Genomic DNA, 18,331 nt, shown 5'->3' with positions numbered 1-18,331 from the left:
TTTAATTTCTAACTTTCTGATTTTCTGTTTTTATTTCTATTATTTTTAATTTTGGCAGTTTTTCCTTCATATATTTTGGTCCACTCTTTTTTAGATAGATATATATTATTTTTATATCTTCCTGATAGGTTGTATCTTTTATCAGTATATAGTGGCTTCCTTTATCTCATAACCTTTTTTGACTTAATGTTTATTTTGTCCGAGATCCTGCTTTCTGAATATTTGCTGATACTGTCTACTGACTGTCTTACTGATCCTGAGTATCTACTGTATTGAGTTCTCTGGTTACTGTTTGCGCATAGTGTCTTTTCTATTTATCTACTTTCAGTCTCTTTGTGTCTTGGTGTTTAAAATGAGTCTCTTCCACACAGCATATGCATAGATCCTGTTTTATTTTAATCTAATCTGCCAGTCTTTGTTTTGTAATATAATTTTAACCTATTTACATTTAAAATAATTATGAATAAGGAAGGATTCACCTCTGCCATTTTGCTGTTTGTTTTCTGTACGTCTTACGTCCCGTTCTCCCCTCCCCCCCGCCATTTCTTCTTTACTGTCTTCTTTTGTATTTGATTAACTTTATTCTAGTGTACCCTTTTGATCCCCTTAACTGTAATTTAAAATGTTTTTTTTTTCAGGGGTTACCTTGACGATTAGAATCATTTTATTTTATTATTATTTTTTAAAGATTTTTATTTATTTATTTGACAGAGAGAGAGAGAGCACAAGTAAGCAGAGAGGCAGGCAGAGAGAGAAGGGGAGGGAAGAAGGCTCCCCGCTGAGCGGAGAGCTTGATGCGGGGCTTGATCCCAGGACCCTGAGATCATGACCTGAGCCGGAGGCAGAGGCTTTAACCCACTGAGCCACCCCAGGCACCCCTAGAATCATTTCAAATTTACAACTTACTGGAAATAATACCAACTTAGTTTCAGCACTATGCACTCAACTGTTAGATATTTCTGTTCTCCCCCTTATTTTTCTCAGATTATATTTTTATATGTGTATTTATTAACATATACTGGTAATTGTTTTATATATTTGTCTTGCAAATCATAGAGAAAAAAGTAATTATAAACTAAAAGTACAGTAATACTGGCTTTCTGTTGATTTATATAGGTAATTTTACTTATGTTCTTCATTTCTTATGGGTTCAATTCACTCTGTAATGTGTTTTTCTGTTGTCTGAAGGATAGCATTTCATGCAGGTATGAACTCCCTCTACTTTTGTTGCTCTAGAAATGTCTTAGTTTCTCAATTTTTTTTTTTTAAAGATTTGATTTATTTATTTGACAGAGATCACAAGTAGGCAGAGAGAGAGAGAGGAGGAAGCAGGCTCCCCGCTGAGGAGAGAGCCCGATGCGGGGCTCGATCCCAGGACCCTGAGATCATGACCTGAGCCGAAGGCAGAGGCTTTAACCCACTGAGCCACCCAGGTGCCCCAGTTTCTCCTTAAATTTTTGAGGAATTTTTTGCTGGATATAGAATTCTTAGTTGACATTTTTTGTTATTGATCACTTTAATTGTCATCTCACTAGTTTCTGGCTTCCATGGTTTCTAATGAGAAATAAGCTGATAATCTAAATGTTATTTTGAGCATTTATCATACATGATGACTTCTCTCTTAAAATTCTCAGTCCTTGTTAGCCATTATGTGTCTTGTGGATATCTTTGAGTTTATCTGACTTGGAGTTTGTTAAGCTTGTTGGATGTGTATTGTATTTAGGAAGTTTTCAGTCATTATTTCTTACATCATTATTCCTGTCCCTTTTGTTCTCTTTATGATACATATATGTTGGTATGTTTGGTTATGTTTTATAGATCCTTTTGACTGTCTTCATTTTTCTTGCCTTTTTTTTCCCCCTGTTCCTCATGTTGGGTATTTTCAATTACTCTGTCTTCCAGATTATTGATTCTTCTACCTGTCCAAATCTGCTGTTGATCCTCTCTAGTGAATTTTTTTTGTCATTGTATTTTTCATCTCCAGAATTTTTGTTTACTTTTTTATAATTTGTGTGTGTTGGTATTTTCATTTTGATTATGCCTTGTTTTCTGATTTTCTTTAGTTCTGTCAGTGCTTTCTTTTAGCTCACTGAGCATATTTAAGATAATTGATTTAATGTCTTGACTAGTTATTTCAAAATTTGGGATTTCCCAGGAATGGTTTCTGTAAAATTCAAAATTTGGGATTTCCCAGGAATGGCTTCTGTAAAATTCTTCTATTTCTGTGATTAGGACCTACTTTCCTGTTTCTTTGTGTGTTTTGAAGATCTGTTTCGTTATTCCTATGGTGAGCTAGTGACCTGACAAAAATTTTCTTAAGTGTTTGGGTGGAAAAAAAAAAAAAAACCACCTAAAATAAAGGCTTGTGTCTCATTAAATCTGATAGATGCTGCTGGGAAAGCTGTTAACTGCCCAGAGGCTGAAACCAAGAGAAGCATCTGCTTCAGACCACCCTAAATACAATTCCAAAGTTCTTAGATGTTCCTCACTGCAAATCCTCTGACCATCCAGACTTTCCAGGAATGTAGGATGCTATCCCCATAGCTAAGTTGGGAGTGAGGAATGGGGAATGATTGCTAGTTCATGTATTCTGCTCACTTATGAATGTTTAGTAACTTCTTCATGAAGCACTCCTCTGGTTGTTACTAGTGTTCGTTAGGGTTCCAGGGATCTAAAGTTCCAGTGAGTCCTTCCAGCACAATGGTTAACTTGTTTGGAGGGATCCATATCTAGAACTTCCAACTCTGCTATCTTCTTCATAGGACCAGTTGCCTTGTTCTTCTGAAATGTTGTGCTGATTTGGGTACTTTTTGCTTTTGACAAGTGAGTGTTGACTACAAGTTTTAACTTCAGTTGTAATCCAGTCATTTCAAAACTTTCTTTACTAGGTGTTTCAAGTTTTACCTTTTTGAGGTCTTATAAGTGAGTTGCAACGAATCCATGCTCTTTTCTTTCTAACATTTCTGATGCTGTTGAATTCTCCTGTATTGTTCTTGTCTTTGTAGGTTTGCCTTTTTTTTTTTTTTTTAAATCTCTGTATTTAGTTGGTTTTTGGATGGAAGCAGAGGGTTTTTTTTTTTTTTTATATTTTATTTATTTATTTGACAGAGAGAGAAATCACAAGTACGCGGAGAGTCAGGCAGAGAGAGAGAGAGAAGCAGGCTCCCGCTGAGCAAAGAGCCCGATGCGGGGCTCGATCCCAGGACACTGAGATCATGACCTGAGCCGAAGGCAGCGGCTTAATCCACTGAGCCACCCAGGCGCCCCGGAAGCAGAGTTTTGTATCTGTCTCCAATGGACCATCCAGTTAAATTTTTTTAGAGATTTATTTATTTATTTATTTATTTTAGGGAGAGGGGGAAAGAGAAAGTGAGCGTGTGAGCAGGGGTTGGGGCAGAGGGAAAGAAAGAGACTCCTCACTGGGAGTGGAGCCTGACCCTGGGCTTGATCTCATGACCCTGAGATCACAACCTGAGTTAAAATCAAGAGTTGGAAGCTCAATCAACCAAGTGAGTCACCCGGGCACTCCCCATACAACCCATACAATTAATTTAATATTCTACATATTATCTTTGTATCTAGTGATTAAGTTATCTCACTGCAGTAATTTTTCATGTAAATATTTTTGGTCTTTGAGGTAAAAATTAACCTAATTTGCATATAGTCATAATTTTTCCTTCAGAAATTTTTTTTCAGATTTATTTATTTATTTGAGAGTGCACGAGTGGGAGGGTCAGGGAGAGGGGGAGAGAGAATCTCAGGCAAACTCCCCACTGAGCATGGAGACCAGTGTGGGGCTCTGTCTCATCACCCTGAGACCCAGACCTGAGGCTGAGCCTAAATCAAGAGTTTGGCATTTAACCAACTGTGTAATGTAGGCACCTCTCCTCTCAGATTTCTATATCTCCTTTTTTTCTTCTTAAAATTGTATTGGCTGATACTTACGGAACAGTGCTATGTGGTAATAATAAAGAATATCTTTATCTTATTTTAACTCTAATAATAATGCTTTTAATATTTCACATTAAATTTGGTGACATCCCTTGGTTGGTATTTTATATATGTATTTATAAATACATCTATTCCTATTTTTTTTTTTGAAGATTTATTTATTAGAGAACCTGTGTGTGCAGGTGTATGTCATGCGGGTTGGGGGCGGGGAGGGGTTTAATCTCAAGCAGACTCTATGCTGTGCATGGAGCCTGACATGACACTCAATATCATGAAACCTGAGCCATAATCGAGTTGGCTTTTCATGGACTAAGCCACCCAGGTGCCCTTATTCCTATTTCATTAAGAATTTTTATTCCCCCCCCCCTTTTTTTTTCCGAGATTTCATTTATTTGGCAGAGCCAGAGAGCACAAGCAGGGAGAGCAGCAGAAGAGGGAGAAGCAGGCTCCCTGCTGGGTGGGGTTTGATCCAAGGACCTCTGGATCATGACCTGAGCTGAAGGCAGAAACTTGACTGACTGAGCCAACTAGGCATCCCAAGAATTATTATTCTTAAAATTTAAAATTTGCCAATTTGACTCGGAACTTTTCAAAGTACACATGATCACTTATTAACTAAGTGTTACTGTAGAGAAGAATTCACCTTAGCTTTCTTTTTAACACTTTATGGTACCTAGAAAGCTCTTAGATAGACTTACCAGTGAGAAAATGATAATTTTTCTTGAATCACTTTGAAATGCTTGCTTGCTTTCTTTACTTTTTTTTTTTTTTAAACGTTTTATTTGTCACAGAGAGAGTATAAGCAGGGGGAGTGGCAGCAGAACAGGCAGAAGGAAAAAGCAGTTTCCCTGTTGAGCAAGACTCCATATGGGACTCCATCCCAGGACCATGGATCATGATCTGAGCTGAATGAAGGCAGATGCTTAACTGACTGAGCCACCCAGGTGTCCCTGAAATGCTTTCTTTGTGATTTTCTCTGAATATTTATAAGCTTTTTTCAGCAAGTGCTCATAACTTTATTACTAGGAATGTTAACATTTATATTTTAACTACCACATTTTCTTTTTTTCCATGAGAACATTAAGTATTATTAATTGGTTCTTTTTGGATCAAAGTAAAGAACAAATAAAACTGTAAAGCATTCATGATTTATATTGAACATCTTCGTTCATTTGGGCTGCTATACTGAATGACCAAAGACAGCAAACATTTATTTCTCATGGTTCTAAAGCCTGGGAAGTCTTAAGATCAAGGCTCTGGCAGATTTGCTGTCTGGTCTGGGATAGCTTCCTGGGTTCCTAGATGGATCACTATCTTCTCACTGTGTCCTCATAGGTGGAAGAGGGAAGGGAGCCCTCTGGGGTGTTTTTTTTTTTTTTTTAAAGATTTTATTTATTAATTTGAGAGAGAGAGCATGTGGAGGTGGGGTGGGGAGTAAGAAGAAGAAGCAGACTCCCTGCAGAGCAGGGACCCCATAGGCAGGACTCTATCCTGAGACTCTAGGATCATGACCTGAGCCAATGGCAATGTCTTAACCAATTGAGCCACCCAGGCGCCCTCTGGGGTATTTTTTTAATAGAAAGGTCACTAATCCCATTTATGAAGTCTCTGCCTTTGTGACCTAATCACCTCTCAAAGGCTTTCCCTCCTAATACCATCTCAACTTATAAATTGGGTGGGTGGGGGGACACAAACATTCAGTCTGTGACATTGATGGAGTATCAATGGAATATCAGTATTAGAAACTTATGAAATCTTGTGTATAGGCAAAAGTTGCCTTGTAATTGTTTAGGAGTGAACAGTGTGCTAATTGATTTTCCCATCTGATTATCTTTTGAATTCTAAGAAAAATCCTAGGAACTATTTTTATACCATTTACTCTAGAGAAAATTGAAGGTCAGAGAAGTAAAGGAATTTGCTCAGTGTGAAATAGCTAATTAGAATGGACTTGATGCAGAAAAGTGCCTAAATGGAATAGATTTTAATATAATGTAGAAGTGGTCAACTTTTAGTCACATTTAATTAGGTCAACTTGTAATCAGATAAGTGGAGTAAATTGAGTGTTGATCGAAACATATTCTCAATGACATTTAGAAGTGGCCAAATACTATAGGATTTGAAAATAGTTATTATAGTTGAGTAGTTACTCTGTTTTGAGAAGTTGATTACTGCAGAGAGCTAACTGGTAAAGTCCTATTTTGAGCTTGACTGTTTTCTTCTGATTGATACCTAGCAGTCTGCCACGAGAGGGTATTATGAAGTCAGTTCCACCTTTTCTGTCTTAGTAATTGTTGTCTTCTATTTTAGATATACTAAAACCATAGAAAGGATCCAGAGAACTCATGCATTAGAAGCCTGTGCATTTCATAATATCTGTGTATTTGCCTTCCTTATTCCTCTGAAAATTGTTATGTTGATAAGGATACTTCAACTTCATTTCTTTGATACTTGTGTAGTTTGAGTATTGATTTGATTATTGTTTTGTTGATTTTTTTTTTTTTTAAGATTTATTTGATAGAGAGGGAACACAGTGGAGGGAGTGGGAGAGGGAGAAGTGATGCAGGGCTCAATCCCAGGACCCTGGGATCGTGACCTGAGCCGAAGGCAGATGCTTGATGACTGAGCCGCCCAGGCACCCGTATTGAATTTTTTACTAAACGAGCCGTGCTGTATTATTTTATTGTTCAGTACTTAATTATGTATTTCATATCAGTATGAATATTCAAATCCTGATATCCAACTTATTGGCTCTGGTCGTGGACAGCTTAGCTTTGAAGATGATGGTGATGATGATGATGATGATGATGATGATTTTTAAAATAAACTCTAGGGCTAATGTGGGGCTCGAACTCACTACCTTGAGATGAAGAGTCACATGCTGAATCGACTGAGCCAGCCACGTGCCCCTTGTTTTTAAATGGGTGTAGAAAAACACAAAAGTGATTTCCTTCATGGATTTGCTTTCGTGGTATTTATTTATTTATTATTTTTTAAAAAAAGATTTTGTTTATTTATTTAACAGAGAGAGATCACAAGTAGACTGAGAGGCAGGCAGAGAGAGAGAGAGGGAAGCAGGCCTCCCGCTGAGCAGAGAGCCAGATGCGGGACTTGATCCCAGGACCCCAAGACCATGACCTGAGCCGAAGGCCTAACTCACTGAGCCACCCAGGCGCCCCTGCTTTCGTGTTTAACTCGCATGACTATTCAACTTATAACAAGCATCAGACAAATGTTAATTATTACTGGTTGGATACTCTTTTTATTTTTTAAAACATTATTTGAGTTATAAAATTTTGAATCACTGTTACTCAGCATATTTCAACTTTTAATACTTTCTGTAGTGGTAATGTTAAACTTTTTTTTTTTTATGTTTACTTTAAATTATGTGAAGGCTTTATATGAGTGTTTCCACTAGCATATTTACTGTTTTACCATGAAGAAGTCTTCATGAGGAGCTGTTTTAGAGTAATGGTGTATATATTTTATTATTATTATTTTTAAAGATTTATTTATTTTAGAGAAAGAGAGCACACACAAGTATGTAGAGGGGCAGAGGGGGAGAGAAAGAAGGAGAGATGCAGACTTCTCCACTAAGTACAGAACCCAACTGGGAGCTCCATCCTACAGCACCGAGATCCTGAACTTAGTGGAAATCAAGAGCTGGGTGCTTAACCAGCTGAGCCACCCAGGTGCCCCTGGTGTATATACTTTAATCTTGGAAAATATTTAAAGTGTCTTAGAGTATGGAATGGTAATCTGTAGATCTTTGATTAAATCAAAGTCATCACCCCTTAAACTTTTAAATAGAATTAATCTAGTTTCTTTAAAGTACATATAAATGTATCTTCTGCCATTTCCCAGTATTAACATGTCTTTCATACTGACAGAGACACAGTTCTTGCTCTTAGAGTAATGATTTGGAGACTGGTTTTAGAATTGAGCGGTTTTACTGTGTCTGAGCTATGATTTTATTATAGAAAAGTCAACATCTGTTTTAGTTAATTCAGTGAGGTTTTATCACAGTTAAGTGAAAATACAATAAGGTTTTTCCTATAAAATACTATTTGTTATTGAAAATATTTCATTTTCATTACTATGTTGGTTGAATAGGATTTGGTGCTCTCTGGAAACTAAACTTAAAGTCAGAGAATAGTATATATAAAATAAAGGACTAGATTGTATATATAAAATAAAGGACTAGATTATATATATAAAATAAAGGACTAGATTGTAATTATATAATTATGTTACTTAAAAATAACTCTGGTAAAAAAAAAAAGTAACTCTGGTAGTCAAAATGAACATACGGATTTTTGCCTTCTGGCCCTTCCCCAAGGGGGAACTGAGTATATATTCTGTGCCTAGGTCCTGTTTTAGGTTCTAGACATTCAGTGAGAAGAGCAGATTAGTTATAGTCTATCTGGTGTTTTCATAATATAGTTGTTATACCCCTTTTTAATGTCTGAAAAGTGCTTATTCTCTATCCTTTTTGTTTCTGGAGAGTGATAATCTGGCGCTCTTTAATGCTTTATCAATTTTATATTGTCTTCTGTTGTTGACTTCTGTTTCTCCCATTATTCTTTCAGGTTCTTAGCTCCCTGAAATCCTTTTTAGATTAATGTTGAACCTAAAGTGCAGCTTGTTGATCACCTCTCCTACTCAGACTCCCTGTTCCTCCTCATAATCTGTGTGTATCAGTATAATCTGATCCTTTCAGAGGTTTTTTTTTTTTTTTTAATGATTTTACATAAAAGTATATATACTTCAGGAAAAACGTAGTGTGCGTATGCGTGTATATAGGTTTTTGGAGAATGTGTAACGTTGTAGTAATAATAATTCTGTGTTCTGTGACTTTTTTTCTAGTCAAGAGTAATCTTACTAACCTTTTCATGTTAGTAAGATCTACTTTTGAAAAATCCCTAACCTGTTCACTTTTTTCCATCTCCTGTCATCACCTTTGTTTCATGTATTCTTTGCTTTTAGTCCTGCCTTATAATCTGTTTCCCAAATAGCAGCCCAAACAATATATTAAAAATATAAGCCATGTTAACCTTTTAGTGAGGACTCTACAATGTTTCCTTTTACAGTAAAATCCAGAGTTGGCATTTAGAATTCATGATTGCTAATTTTTCAGGGATGTTTACTTGTTTTGTTTATTGATTTTTTTTTTTTTTTTTTTAAATTTCTCTCTCAGGTGTGTCCTTATCAGTGTCTTGTACATACTGGGTTAGGTGCTTTGTAAATCTTTATTGAGTGCAGTTAATGAATTAACTTGTTGGCCTTGGTGGGTTGTTCTGTGCATGTTTCTATATCTCCTATATAATTCTTCCCTACCAACTTGTTTAGCAACATTGATCTTTATTCTGTTGCTTGAATTTACCAACTTCATTCCCTCAGGCTTTTGCAGGATCTGGAATGCCTTTTCTACATTTTCCCACAATTGGATCTTCATCGTTGTTCCAAATTTCATTGTAAATGTCACCTGCTCAAAAAGGTCTTCTCTGATCACTCTGTTACCACTTTGTTTTTATAAAAACTCTAATTAAAAATAAAATAAACAAATTTTTGTTTTAAAAACAAGTGACAAATTATGTTCTGAAGTTAAAATACAGCAAAATATACAATGAACAATTTCTCTGTCACCTGCCAAAGTGGTATTTATGTATATTATGTATATTAGTATCATCTTTATTGTCCCAGACACTCCTTATAGCAAAATACGCAAATAGCAATATATATGAAGTAGTAAGTGTTCTTAAATCAGCCTTCTTTGTTTTATTTTTTAAAACTGGGCTAAGTGGCTTTCTTAGAGAAAGAGGATTACAAAAGATTTAAGAGTTGGTCTTGGGACTCTTAAACCAGTCTTTAAGACTTGTACGACCACTGTGTCCCTCACCTTTTCAGATGACTTAACTCTGAAAATTAGGCTGCCATGTATCAACCACTTCAAATTCCCATGTCAAATTCCAACCCACTCCATCTACAGAGTAACCTACAATCAGTCTATACCCACCCTTCATTTTGTCCCCTTCTGTTTTTTTTTTTTTTTTTTTCCCTTTTTCTTCCCTGTTTTTTTTCCCTCTGAAATTCTCTGACTCGTGTTCAGGATTAGTTCTTCTACCACCAGTGTCCATGACCTCATCCTATCCATCTGCTCAAGAACTTAATTTCTTTTCTGGCTCTTCACTGTTAACTCTCTGCTGTCTCTTTGGCTTTAGCACAGTCCTGCATATATATTAGGTGCTCAAAAAATATTGGTTGAATTATAGTAGAGTAATGAAGAGTTTGGACTATTGAGTTAGAAAGGGGCATGAATAGTATGTGACTTGGGCAGGTTAGTTAGCATCTCTAAGCTGTTATTTCTTACTCATTAAAATGGGACAAAAATCATAACTATATCAAGGGTTGTTTTGAAAATGTAACTAAGAAGTGGAATGTATAAATTTCCTATGGCCATTTTAACGAATAACCGTAAGTTTGGTGGCTTAAAACAACAAACTTTTTTCTTATGAATCTGGAGATCTGAAGTTGAAAGTCAGTGATAACAGGGCTCAAATCAAGGTGTCAGTAGGGCCATCCTTCCTCTGGAGGCTCTAGGAGAGAATCCATTCCTTGACTCTTCTACATTCTGATGACTGCCAATATTTCTTGGCTGCGTTACTTCAGTCTCTGATCTCCAATCTGTCTCTGTGGTTACACTGCCTTCTCTTATACCTGTAATCTCCTTCCACCTCCTTTTGCAAACTTGTGCGTTTAGGGTCTACCCAGCTAATCTATTTTTAAATCCTCAGTCTTAATCATATCTGCAACGACCTTTTTCCCATATAAAGTAACCTTTACAGATTCTAGGGATTAGGGTCTGATATCTATGGGAGCCATTATTGAGCTTGATATGTGGTTATAAAGCACACAGCATAGTTCCTAACAAATAAAGGTATAAGCTTTCTGGATAGGGTTGAGAAAGATTTCGGATTCTCAGAAGGATTTAATTATATAGTTACAAGGGAGCCAGGGAACATGAGAAAAAGGAGTTAAAAAAAAGATGAGGTAGGGGAAATTAGGGATTAGATTGTATGATTTTATTTAATACAGTGGATAAATGGGATAAAAGTTAGAGAAGGGATTTTTATTGTCGGATTTTGGTTATTTTCCTGTTCAAACACATTTTCGAAGGATTTATCTGTGTTTTCAGTATTAAGGTTTATAGCTTAAATAGTGTGGTAGAAAGGAGGTGGTGGAGTAGAAATATACTGCATATCATTACTGAAAATTGGTTAATTACATTCTTTTTATATTCAGGAGGTTCATGTGTAAAGTATATAAAATGATTAGTGAATGAGATCATAGATTGGATACCAGATTTTTCCTTTATTAGATAAGAATTATTACCATTTAGAATTTTAAAAAAAAGTACTTTAAAAAATTATTTCAGTTAGAAGAGCAAAGGATTATATTGACATTTGTTTTCTTTTTTCCATCTCCTTTTCAGGTTTTTTTGGCATGGACACAGGTTCAGTGGGAGGATTAGAATTGACTGATCAGACTCCTGTTTTATTAGGGAGTACGGCCATGGCAACTAGTCTCACCAATGTAGGAAATTCATTTAGTGGCCCACCTAATCCTTTAGTTGCTAGATCTAATAAATTTCAGAACTCGTCAGTGGAAGATGATGATGATGTTGTTTTTATTGAACCTGTACAACCTCCCCCACCTTCTGCACCAGTGGTAACTGATCAAAGAACCGTAACATTTTCATCATCAAAAAATGAAGAACTACAAGGAAATGATTCCAAAATTCTTCCTTCCTCAAAAGAGTTGGCTTCTCAGAAGGGCAGTGTAAGTGAGACAATTGTCATTGATGATGAAGAGGACATGGAAACAAATCAAGGGCAAGAAAAAAATTCCTCTAATTTTATTGAACGGAGACCTCCTGAGACTAAAAACAGAACCAATGATGTGGATTTCCCCACTTCCAGTTTTTCAAGAAGTAAGGTAAATGCAGGAATGGGTAATAGTGGTATCACCACAGAACCAGACTCTGAAATTCAGATTGCTAATGTTACAACCTTAGAAACAGGTGTAAGCTCTGTGAATGATGGCCAATTAGAAAATACTGACGGGCGAGATATGAACTTAATGATTACACATGTAACATCACTGCAGAATACCAACTTGGGAGATGTCTCTAACGGACTGCAGTCAAGTAATTTTGGTGTTAATATACAAACATACACCCCATCTTTAACTTCACAGACCAAGACTGGAGTAGGACCTTTTAATCCTGGTAGAATGAATGTGGCAGGAGACGTATTTCAGAATGGAGAATCTGCAACTCATCATAATCCTGGTAAGCATTAAGTGATCTACCCTGTGTAAAATTGCCCGATTCTCTTTTCATGGTAGTAATTGATACTACCTTGGTTAGTTTATTCATGTAAGAGAAGTTAATTCCATTGACTTTTAGCAGTTGGAAATTTTTAGCTAATAGGAGATGTAAAGCCATGTATTTCTTTGCAGATCATTAGAAAGTTCATCACAGAAATCTATGTTTAAGGGATTGGAATGAATACTCCTTACATTCACTACCACTGAAGTCTAACAGTTTGGCAACTTAAAACTTTTTAGTATTTACTAGTGATGTATAAATATTGAAAAGAGATAAGTAGCACACTTAAGGAACAATATAGTATTTTATCATAGGTGCATTTAGATTTGTTTTTACTTTTAAAGCAATTTTGATCACTTATCTAATTTTACTTTTTTATTAGCATTTTATTACTTTTTTAATATTTGAAGGTTGGTAAATTTCTTGACTATTTGTATAATTTTTCTTCAGGTAGCTTTGCTCTGTGAAAACGTTAAAAAGAAGTTATAAGAACTCTGGGTTTTGATGACTTTATGTCCCTTTCTCTTTCACTTCTGCCCCCAAACTTTTGTATGTCAGTCTTTCTTATATATCCTTCATTGTTTCTCTCTCCCTTTCTCATCATTTTAGGCCCATTAGCAATCTTACCGACCTAGAAATTGTGGAGAATAATAAGGAATGATTTTCCCTTGTCATTACACTACACTTAGGTAGTGTAGGATGGTATAAAATGCTAGTAATTTTTCCTTTTTTCTTGTTATATTTTTGTTTATGAGAGTAATGTTTAACATAGAAGAATTTTTGGAAAATCTGTAATTAAAAAATGAGGGAAAAAATCCCCGGTATTATTATTATTATTATCTTAAAAGATTTTATTTATTTTATTTGACAGATAGAGATCACAAGTAGGCAGAGAGGCAGGCAGAGAGAGAGAGAGAGGAGGAAGCAGGCTCCCTGCCGAGCAGAGAGCCTGATTCAGGGCTCGATCCCAGGACCCTGGGATCACGACCTGAACCAAAGGCAGAGGCTTTAACCCACTGAACCACCCAGGTGCCCTCTACCCCCCACCCCTGTAGTATTATTAACTGAAGATTACCACTGTCAGTGCTTTGAGTGGTTATCTTTCAGGCTTTTTCCATTTATTTTAACTTTGTTGAAATGCGACTGTGAATAATACTGCTTCCTGTTTGTTTCCCACTTTACATTGTATTTTCTCATACTATTAACATTTATACACAAAAGTTTTAAGGGCTGCACAGTAGATATGGATATACCATTCCTGTATTTGGTATTTATACTGTTTCCCATATTTTCATATTTTGCTATTAGAGGTTTATGTTGAACATCTTTGTTTAAACTTCTCATTTCTTTAGAGGATATTCCTAGAAGTGAAATAACTAGGCAAAAGGATATCACTGCCCCATCCTTCCAGAGATTTTTCGTAGAAGAGAAAACCTGTTTGGTTTATAGTGATTTTGAAAGAAATAGGTTTGTTATTATTTGATTTGGAAAATTTCTCCAACCTTCCAAGACCCTTTCCCTCTATGTGTAAATATATATTCGTAGGTAGATCTGGGTTGGGGGAGGATATATGAGTGAGTTTGTATGAGCATTTTAAAGTTGTAGAAATAATACTGTTTTACTGCCTTCCGGAAAGGTCTTACCAGTTTATACCATCAGCTATATATAATTACTTTCTTTAATTGTAACCTTCTGGCTCTCATAAAAGTTTGAGAAATGATAATGCTCAAATCAATTTCAAAATAGCCATTTTGTCTTTATTGTAATTATAAATATATTTAAAACATTAGAGTATACAGAGGAAAATAATTAATCTCGCCATTGAAATAGTATGTTTAATTCTAACCTGAGATCATAGTTTAGGTATAGTTTTGTAAACTCTTTCCTCCTACCATTCCTTTAAATACCTAACAGTAGATCTTGAACTTTTGTTCATATCAAGTCTATATGTTTGCTTTTATTCTCTATTTACCTGAGTTCCAGCTTTTACTCTGTAAATAATTCTTAATAATATTCTTATGCATGTATTTTAGGATGTTATTTCTTTAGGAATATTGCTGAGTCGGGGCATATTGTAACAGTGTATTCCTGGGGGATTGCCTGGCTGGCTCAGATGGTAGAGCACGTGACTCTTTTTTTTTTTAAGATTTTATTTATTTATTTGAGAGAGAGACAGTGAGAGAGAGCATGAGCGAGAAGGTCAGAGGGAGAAGCAGACTCCCCATGGAGCTGGGAGCCTGATGCGGGACTCGATCCCGGGACGCTGGGACCGTGACCTGAGCCGAAGGCAGTTGCTTAACCAACTGAGCCACTCAGGCACCTGAGCATGTGACTCTTGATCTTGGTGTTGTGGGTTCAAGCCCCTGTTGGGTGTAGAGATTATTTTAAAAATATTTAAAAATAAAAAATAGCATTGTGTTTCTGTTTACTGAAACTCCTACAAGGACTGTATATTACTTATCAGAAAAACTAAACAAATATACCTTTTGCTCCTCTATTTTATGAATTAGCTTTTGTTTTTATGTGCTGCTTTTATTTGTAATAGGGAGTTATAAAATCTTGGCTATTTATACTGGCTCTAAGACTGATTGTGACTTGGGCAAATTAAACTGTTACCCCTGATGTCCTTTGTATAAAATAGAGGGTTTAGACAAAACTTGTCTTCCTAAAAGTATTTTGATGTTGGAGGATGTGAAAATTTGAAAGTAGGAGAAATATAAGAGCTGAAAAATAGATAAAGGGTGACATTTATACAGGGTCTAAAATTAAATTGTGGGAAAATCTTGCTATTTTTCCTAAATCAAGTTAATAGATGTCCTTAAGTTTAAATAGTTTCTTTAAGTATGTATTCAAATGATAAACCTACAAAATAAGAAATTCTAAGGAACCAGTAATTGTGTTGCAAGAAGCTATTTCTTCTGGCATATATGTTCAAATATAATTTTCGATTGGAGGCACTTCATACGGTGAAATTTTTAGTTAGTGACTACAGTTGACTCTCAAACATTGCAGGGATAAGGGGTGCTAACACCCCATCTCTTACCATACACTTGAAAATTAATGTATAACTTTTGACTCCCCCCAAATTTAACTACTAGTAGCCTACTGTTGACTGGAAGCTTTAATGATAAATAGTCAACACATACTTTGTACGGTATGTATTATATACTGTATTCTTACCGTAAACTAAGGTAGAGAAAAGAATGTTATTAAGAAAATTCTAAGGAAAGGAAAATAACTATCATAAAAAATCTGTATATAAGTGGATTCATACAGTTCAAACCCATGTTGTTCAAGGGCCAACTGTATTTTCTTCGTATTCTTTAATATTTTTACCTCTTGAATATAACTGGTCCATTACCTTCATAATAGCAGGATAACAGGGTAGCAGGATCCTAGAATGCACTCAGTTTACTCTTTGTATAAAATACAATTTTTGTGGTGAGGGATATTGTGGAGTAAAGTAAAATTTGAGTAGCAGTGTTACGTAGCCCCTTGAAATCATTAGGTTGTTGGATTGGGTTGGAACCAGGAAACCATCCTCCTTAAGGTTTTGATAGAGAAGTTTTCCTGAGCTCCAGATATATTTGTACTTCCTGTGGAAGGAAAAAATTTTTTTTAATAGAAGGGCAGCTTTTTATGTATGGAAGTACAAAATTTGGAAGAGCCTAGAAAGGAAAAAAAATTACTAGAGACAATCAGAATGGTGGTCTATAAAGTTTCAGAAGGGAAAATGGTTATGGTATTGTCAGTGTAGTGAGGTTTGTGGAGTAGTAACTAGTATAGTAAGGTGGGTACTTCTGTTAAGCACTAAGGAAGCTTTCTATAAAGAGAGAAAAGATAAATTACTCTGCAATCCAGAGTTATTGTTACACACTTTTAATTCTGTGCGATGCTGAAACTGTTTGAAGGGAGAGAGTAATATGATGTTGGTCAGTATAAGTTGGCTTGTCATTTCTGTGTCACACTCTAATTTCTTTGAGATTATGTGGTCTGGAGTCCATGGAACTAAATATGAAAAGACCTGTTTTTTTTTTTTTTAAAGATTTTATTTATTTATTTGACAGACAGAGATCACAAGTAGGCAGAGAGGCAGGCAGAGAGAGAGAGAGAGGGAAGCAGGCTCCCTGCGGAGCAGAGAGCCCGATGCGGGGCTCGATCCCAGGACCCTGAGATCATGACCCGAGCCGAAGGCAGCAGCCCAAACCACTGAACCACCCAGGTGCCCCGAAAAGACCTGTTTTTAAGAACATGTTTTAAGGGGTGTCTGGGTGGCTCAGGTGGTTAAGTGTCCAACTCGATCTCTGGGGTTTGATCTTGATTGTGGGTTCAAATACCATGTTGGACTCCACCCTCAGTGGAGCTTTATGAGATAAGCTTTATCAGACCTGTACTAAATTTGTCAAAGGTTCTGATTGGTCAAGATTTTATTATATTTATATGTTGATGTATGTATTCCTTACTTAAAGGGATATTCTGTAAATTAATTCTTCCTGTATAATAAATAATGGCTAATATTTTTTAGTGCTTCCTCTATGCTAGTCACTGTGGTTTATTGCTTGTATTATCATTTAATGTTAACCATTCATATGAGGTTGGTACAATTTCCAGTTTAGAGAAGAGTTAGGCACAGAGTTAAGTAACTTTCCAGTCTAATCGGTGGAGTCTAAATGTCAACCAGGCATTCTTACTCCAGAACTTTGGTTTTTACATCTCTGCTATACTGCTGCCTATTTAATTTCTTAAACTTGTAGAAGATGGGCTGTTAGAATTGTTTATGTAATATCATTGTCAGTGTGTATAAATATCTGTTCCATTACTTAAATTCCTTGTGCATTTTGTTTTTAAGATTCCTGGATTTCTCAGTCAGCTTCATTTCCTCGTAATCAGAAACAACCAGGGGTGGATTCTTTATCACCAGTGGCCTCACTGCCTAAACAAATTTTCCAGCCTTCTGCACAACAACAACAACAACAACAACCCACTAAACCAGTTAAAGTCACTTGTGCAAACTGCAAAAAACCTTTACAGAAGGGACAGACAGCTTATCAACGAAAAGGATCAGCTCACCTCTTTTGTTCTACCACCTGCCTTTCTTCCTTCTCTCACAAGCCGGCTCCAAAGAAACTTTGTGTTATGTGTAAAAAGTAAGGTTTACCTTTCTTTTTTCTTTTCTTTTTTAATTGAAGTACAGTTGACACCTGGTATTACATTAGTTTCAGGTATACAACGTTGTGATTTGACAAGTCTGTAGGTTATGCTTTGCTCATCACAAGCGTAGGTAAGGTTTACCTTCAACATAATTCCATATGATTGAATATTGGTGGTATATAGTTTTAGGGAAATTTTAAGAGTCTTAGACTTGATCTTAGCCAAAAGACTGAGAAGTGATTATAAGAGTCTTAGAAGTGAACTATGGTGTTTGAAATATTAGTAAGCTAGTTGTTTGAATGTTAAAGCCAAAATGAAATGTGTGATGGCTTTGAAGATTTTTATTTATGTATTTGTCAGAGAGAGAGAGAGAAAAGCGTTCAAATAGGGGGAGTGGCAGGTAGAGGGAGAAGCAGGCTCCTGTCAAGCAAGGAGCCCAGTGTGGGACTTGATCCCAGGACCCTGGGAACATGACCCTGGGAACATGACCCCAGTCAAAGGCAGCTGCCCAACCAACTGAGCCACCCAGGCATCCCTGTGTGATGGCTTTGGAGGATTCTCTACCACCTGGTGGTTTATGATTAAAAGACTTCCTATTTGGGTAGGCTTTGGGGTCGATTTGTTTGTTTATTTATTTATAAAAGATTTACGGATTTATTGAGAGCGAGTGAGCGCATCCCAAGCAGAGAATCTGAAGCAGATTCCACACTGAGCATGGAGCCAGACTTGGGACTTGATCCCTTAGACCTCGGACCTAGGCAAAATCAAGAGTCGGAGGCCGAGCCAGCTAAGCTACCCAGGTGCCCCTGGGATTGATTTAAGTACTAGGCCTTTGTAATTTTG

General features: G+C 36.2%; 1 protein-coding gene across 4 annotated transcripts in view; it reads left to right on the top strand.

Moving 5' to 3' along the window:
- The window catches only part of ZMYM2 (zinc finger MYM-type containing 2), a 116,139-nt gene that overhangs the window by 23,646 nt on the left and 74,162 nt on the right, over positions 1-18,331 (top strand). For 2 of the 4 annotated variants that reach the window (XR_004279062.1, XM_032314311.1), the window contains exons 3-4: positions 11,441-12,298; positions 17,187-17,484. Coding sequence is in view for 3 of the 4 variants with exons in the window: in XM_032314311.1 (XP_032170202.1) it covers positions 11,452-12,298; positions 17,187-17,484 (1,145 nt within the window). In the remaining variant the exon portion in view is untranslated. Of the gene's footprint in view, positions 1-7,458; positions 7,650-11,440; positions 12,299-17,186; positions 17,485-18,331 lie in introns of those variants that run through there. The other 2 variants (XM_032314313.1, XM_032314312.1) reach the window with 2 other exon arrangements.

The sequence above is a fragment of the Mustela erminea genome, chromosome 15 (genome assembly GCF_009829155.1).
Source record: "Mustela erminea isolate mMusErm1 chromosome 15, mMusErm1.Pri, whole genome shotgun sequence".
NCBI classification, from domain to species: domain Eukaryota; kingdom Metazoa; phylum Chordata; class Mammalia; order Carnivora; family Mustelidae; genus Mustela; species Mustela erminea.
The sequence above is the reverse complement of the archived record's forward strand: the minus strand, read 5'-3'. Positions and strand labels throughout refer to the sequence as shown.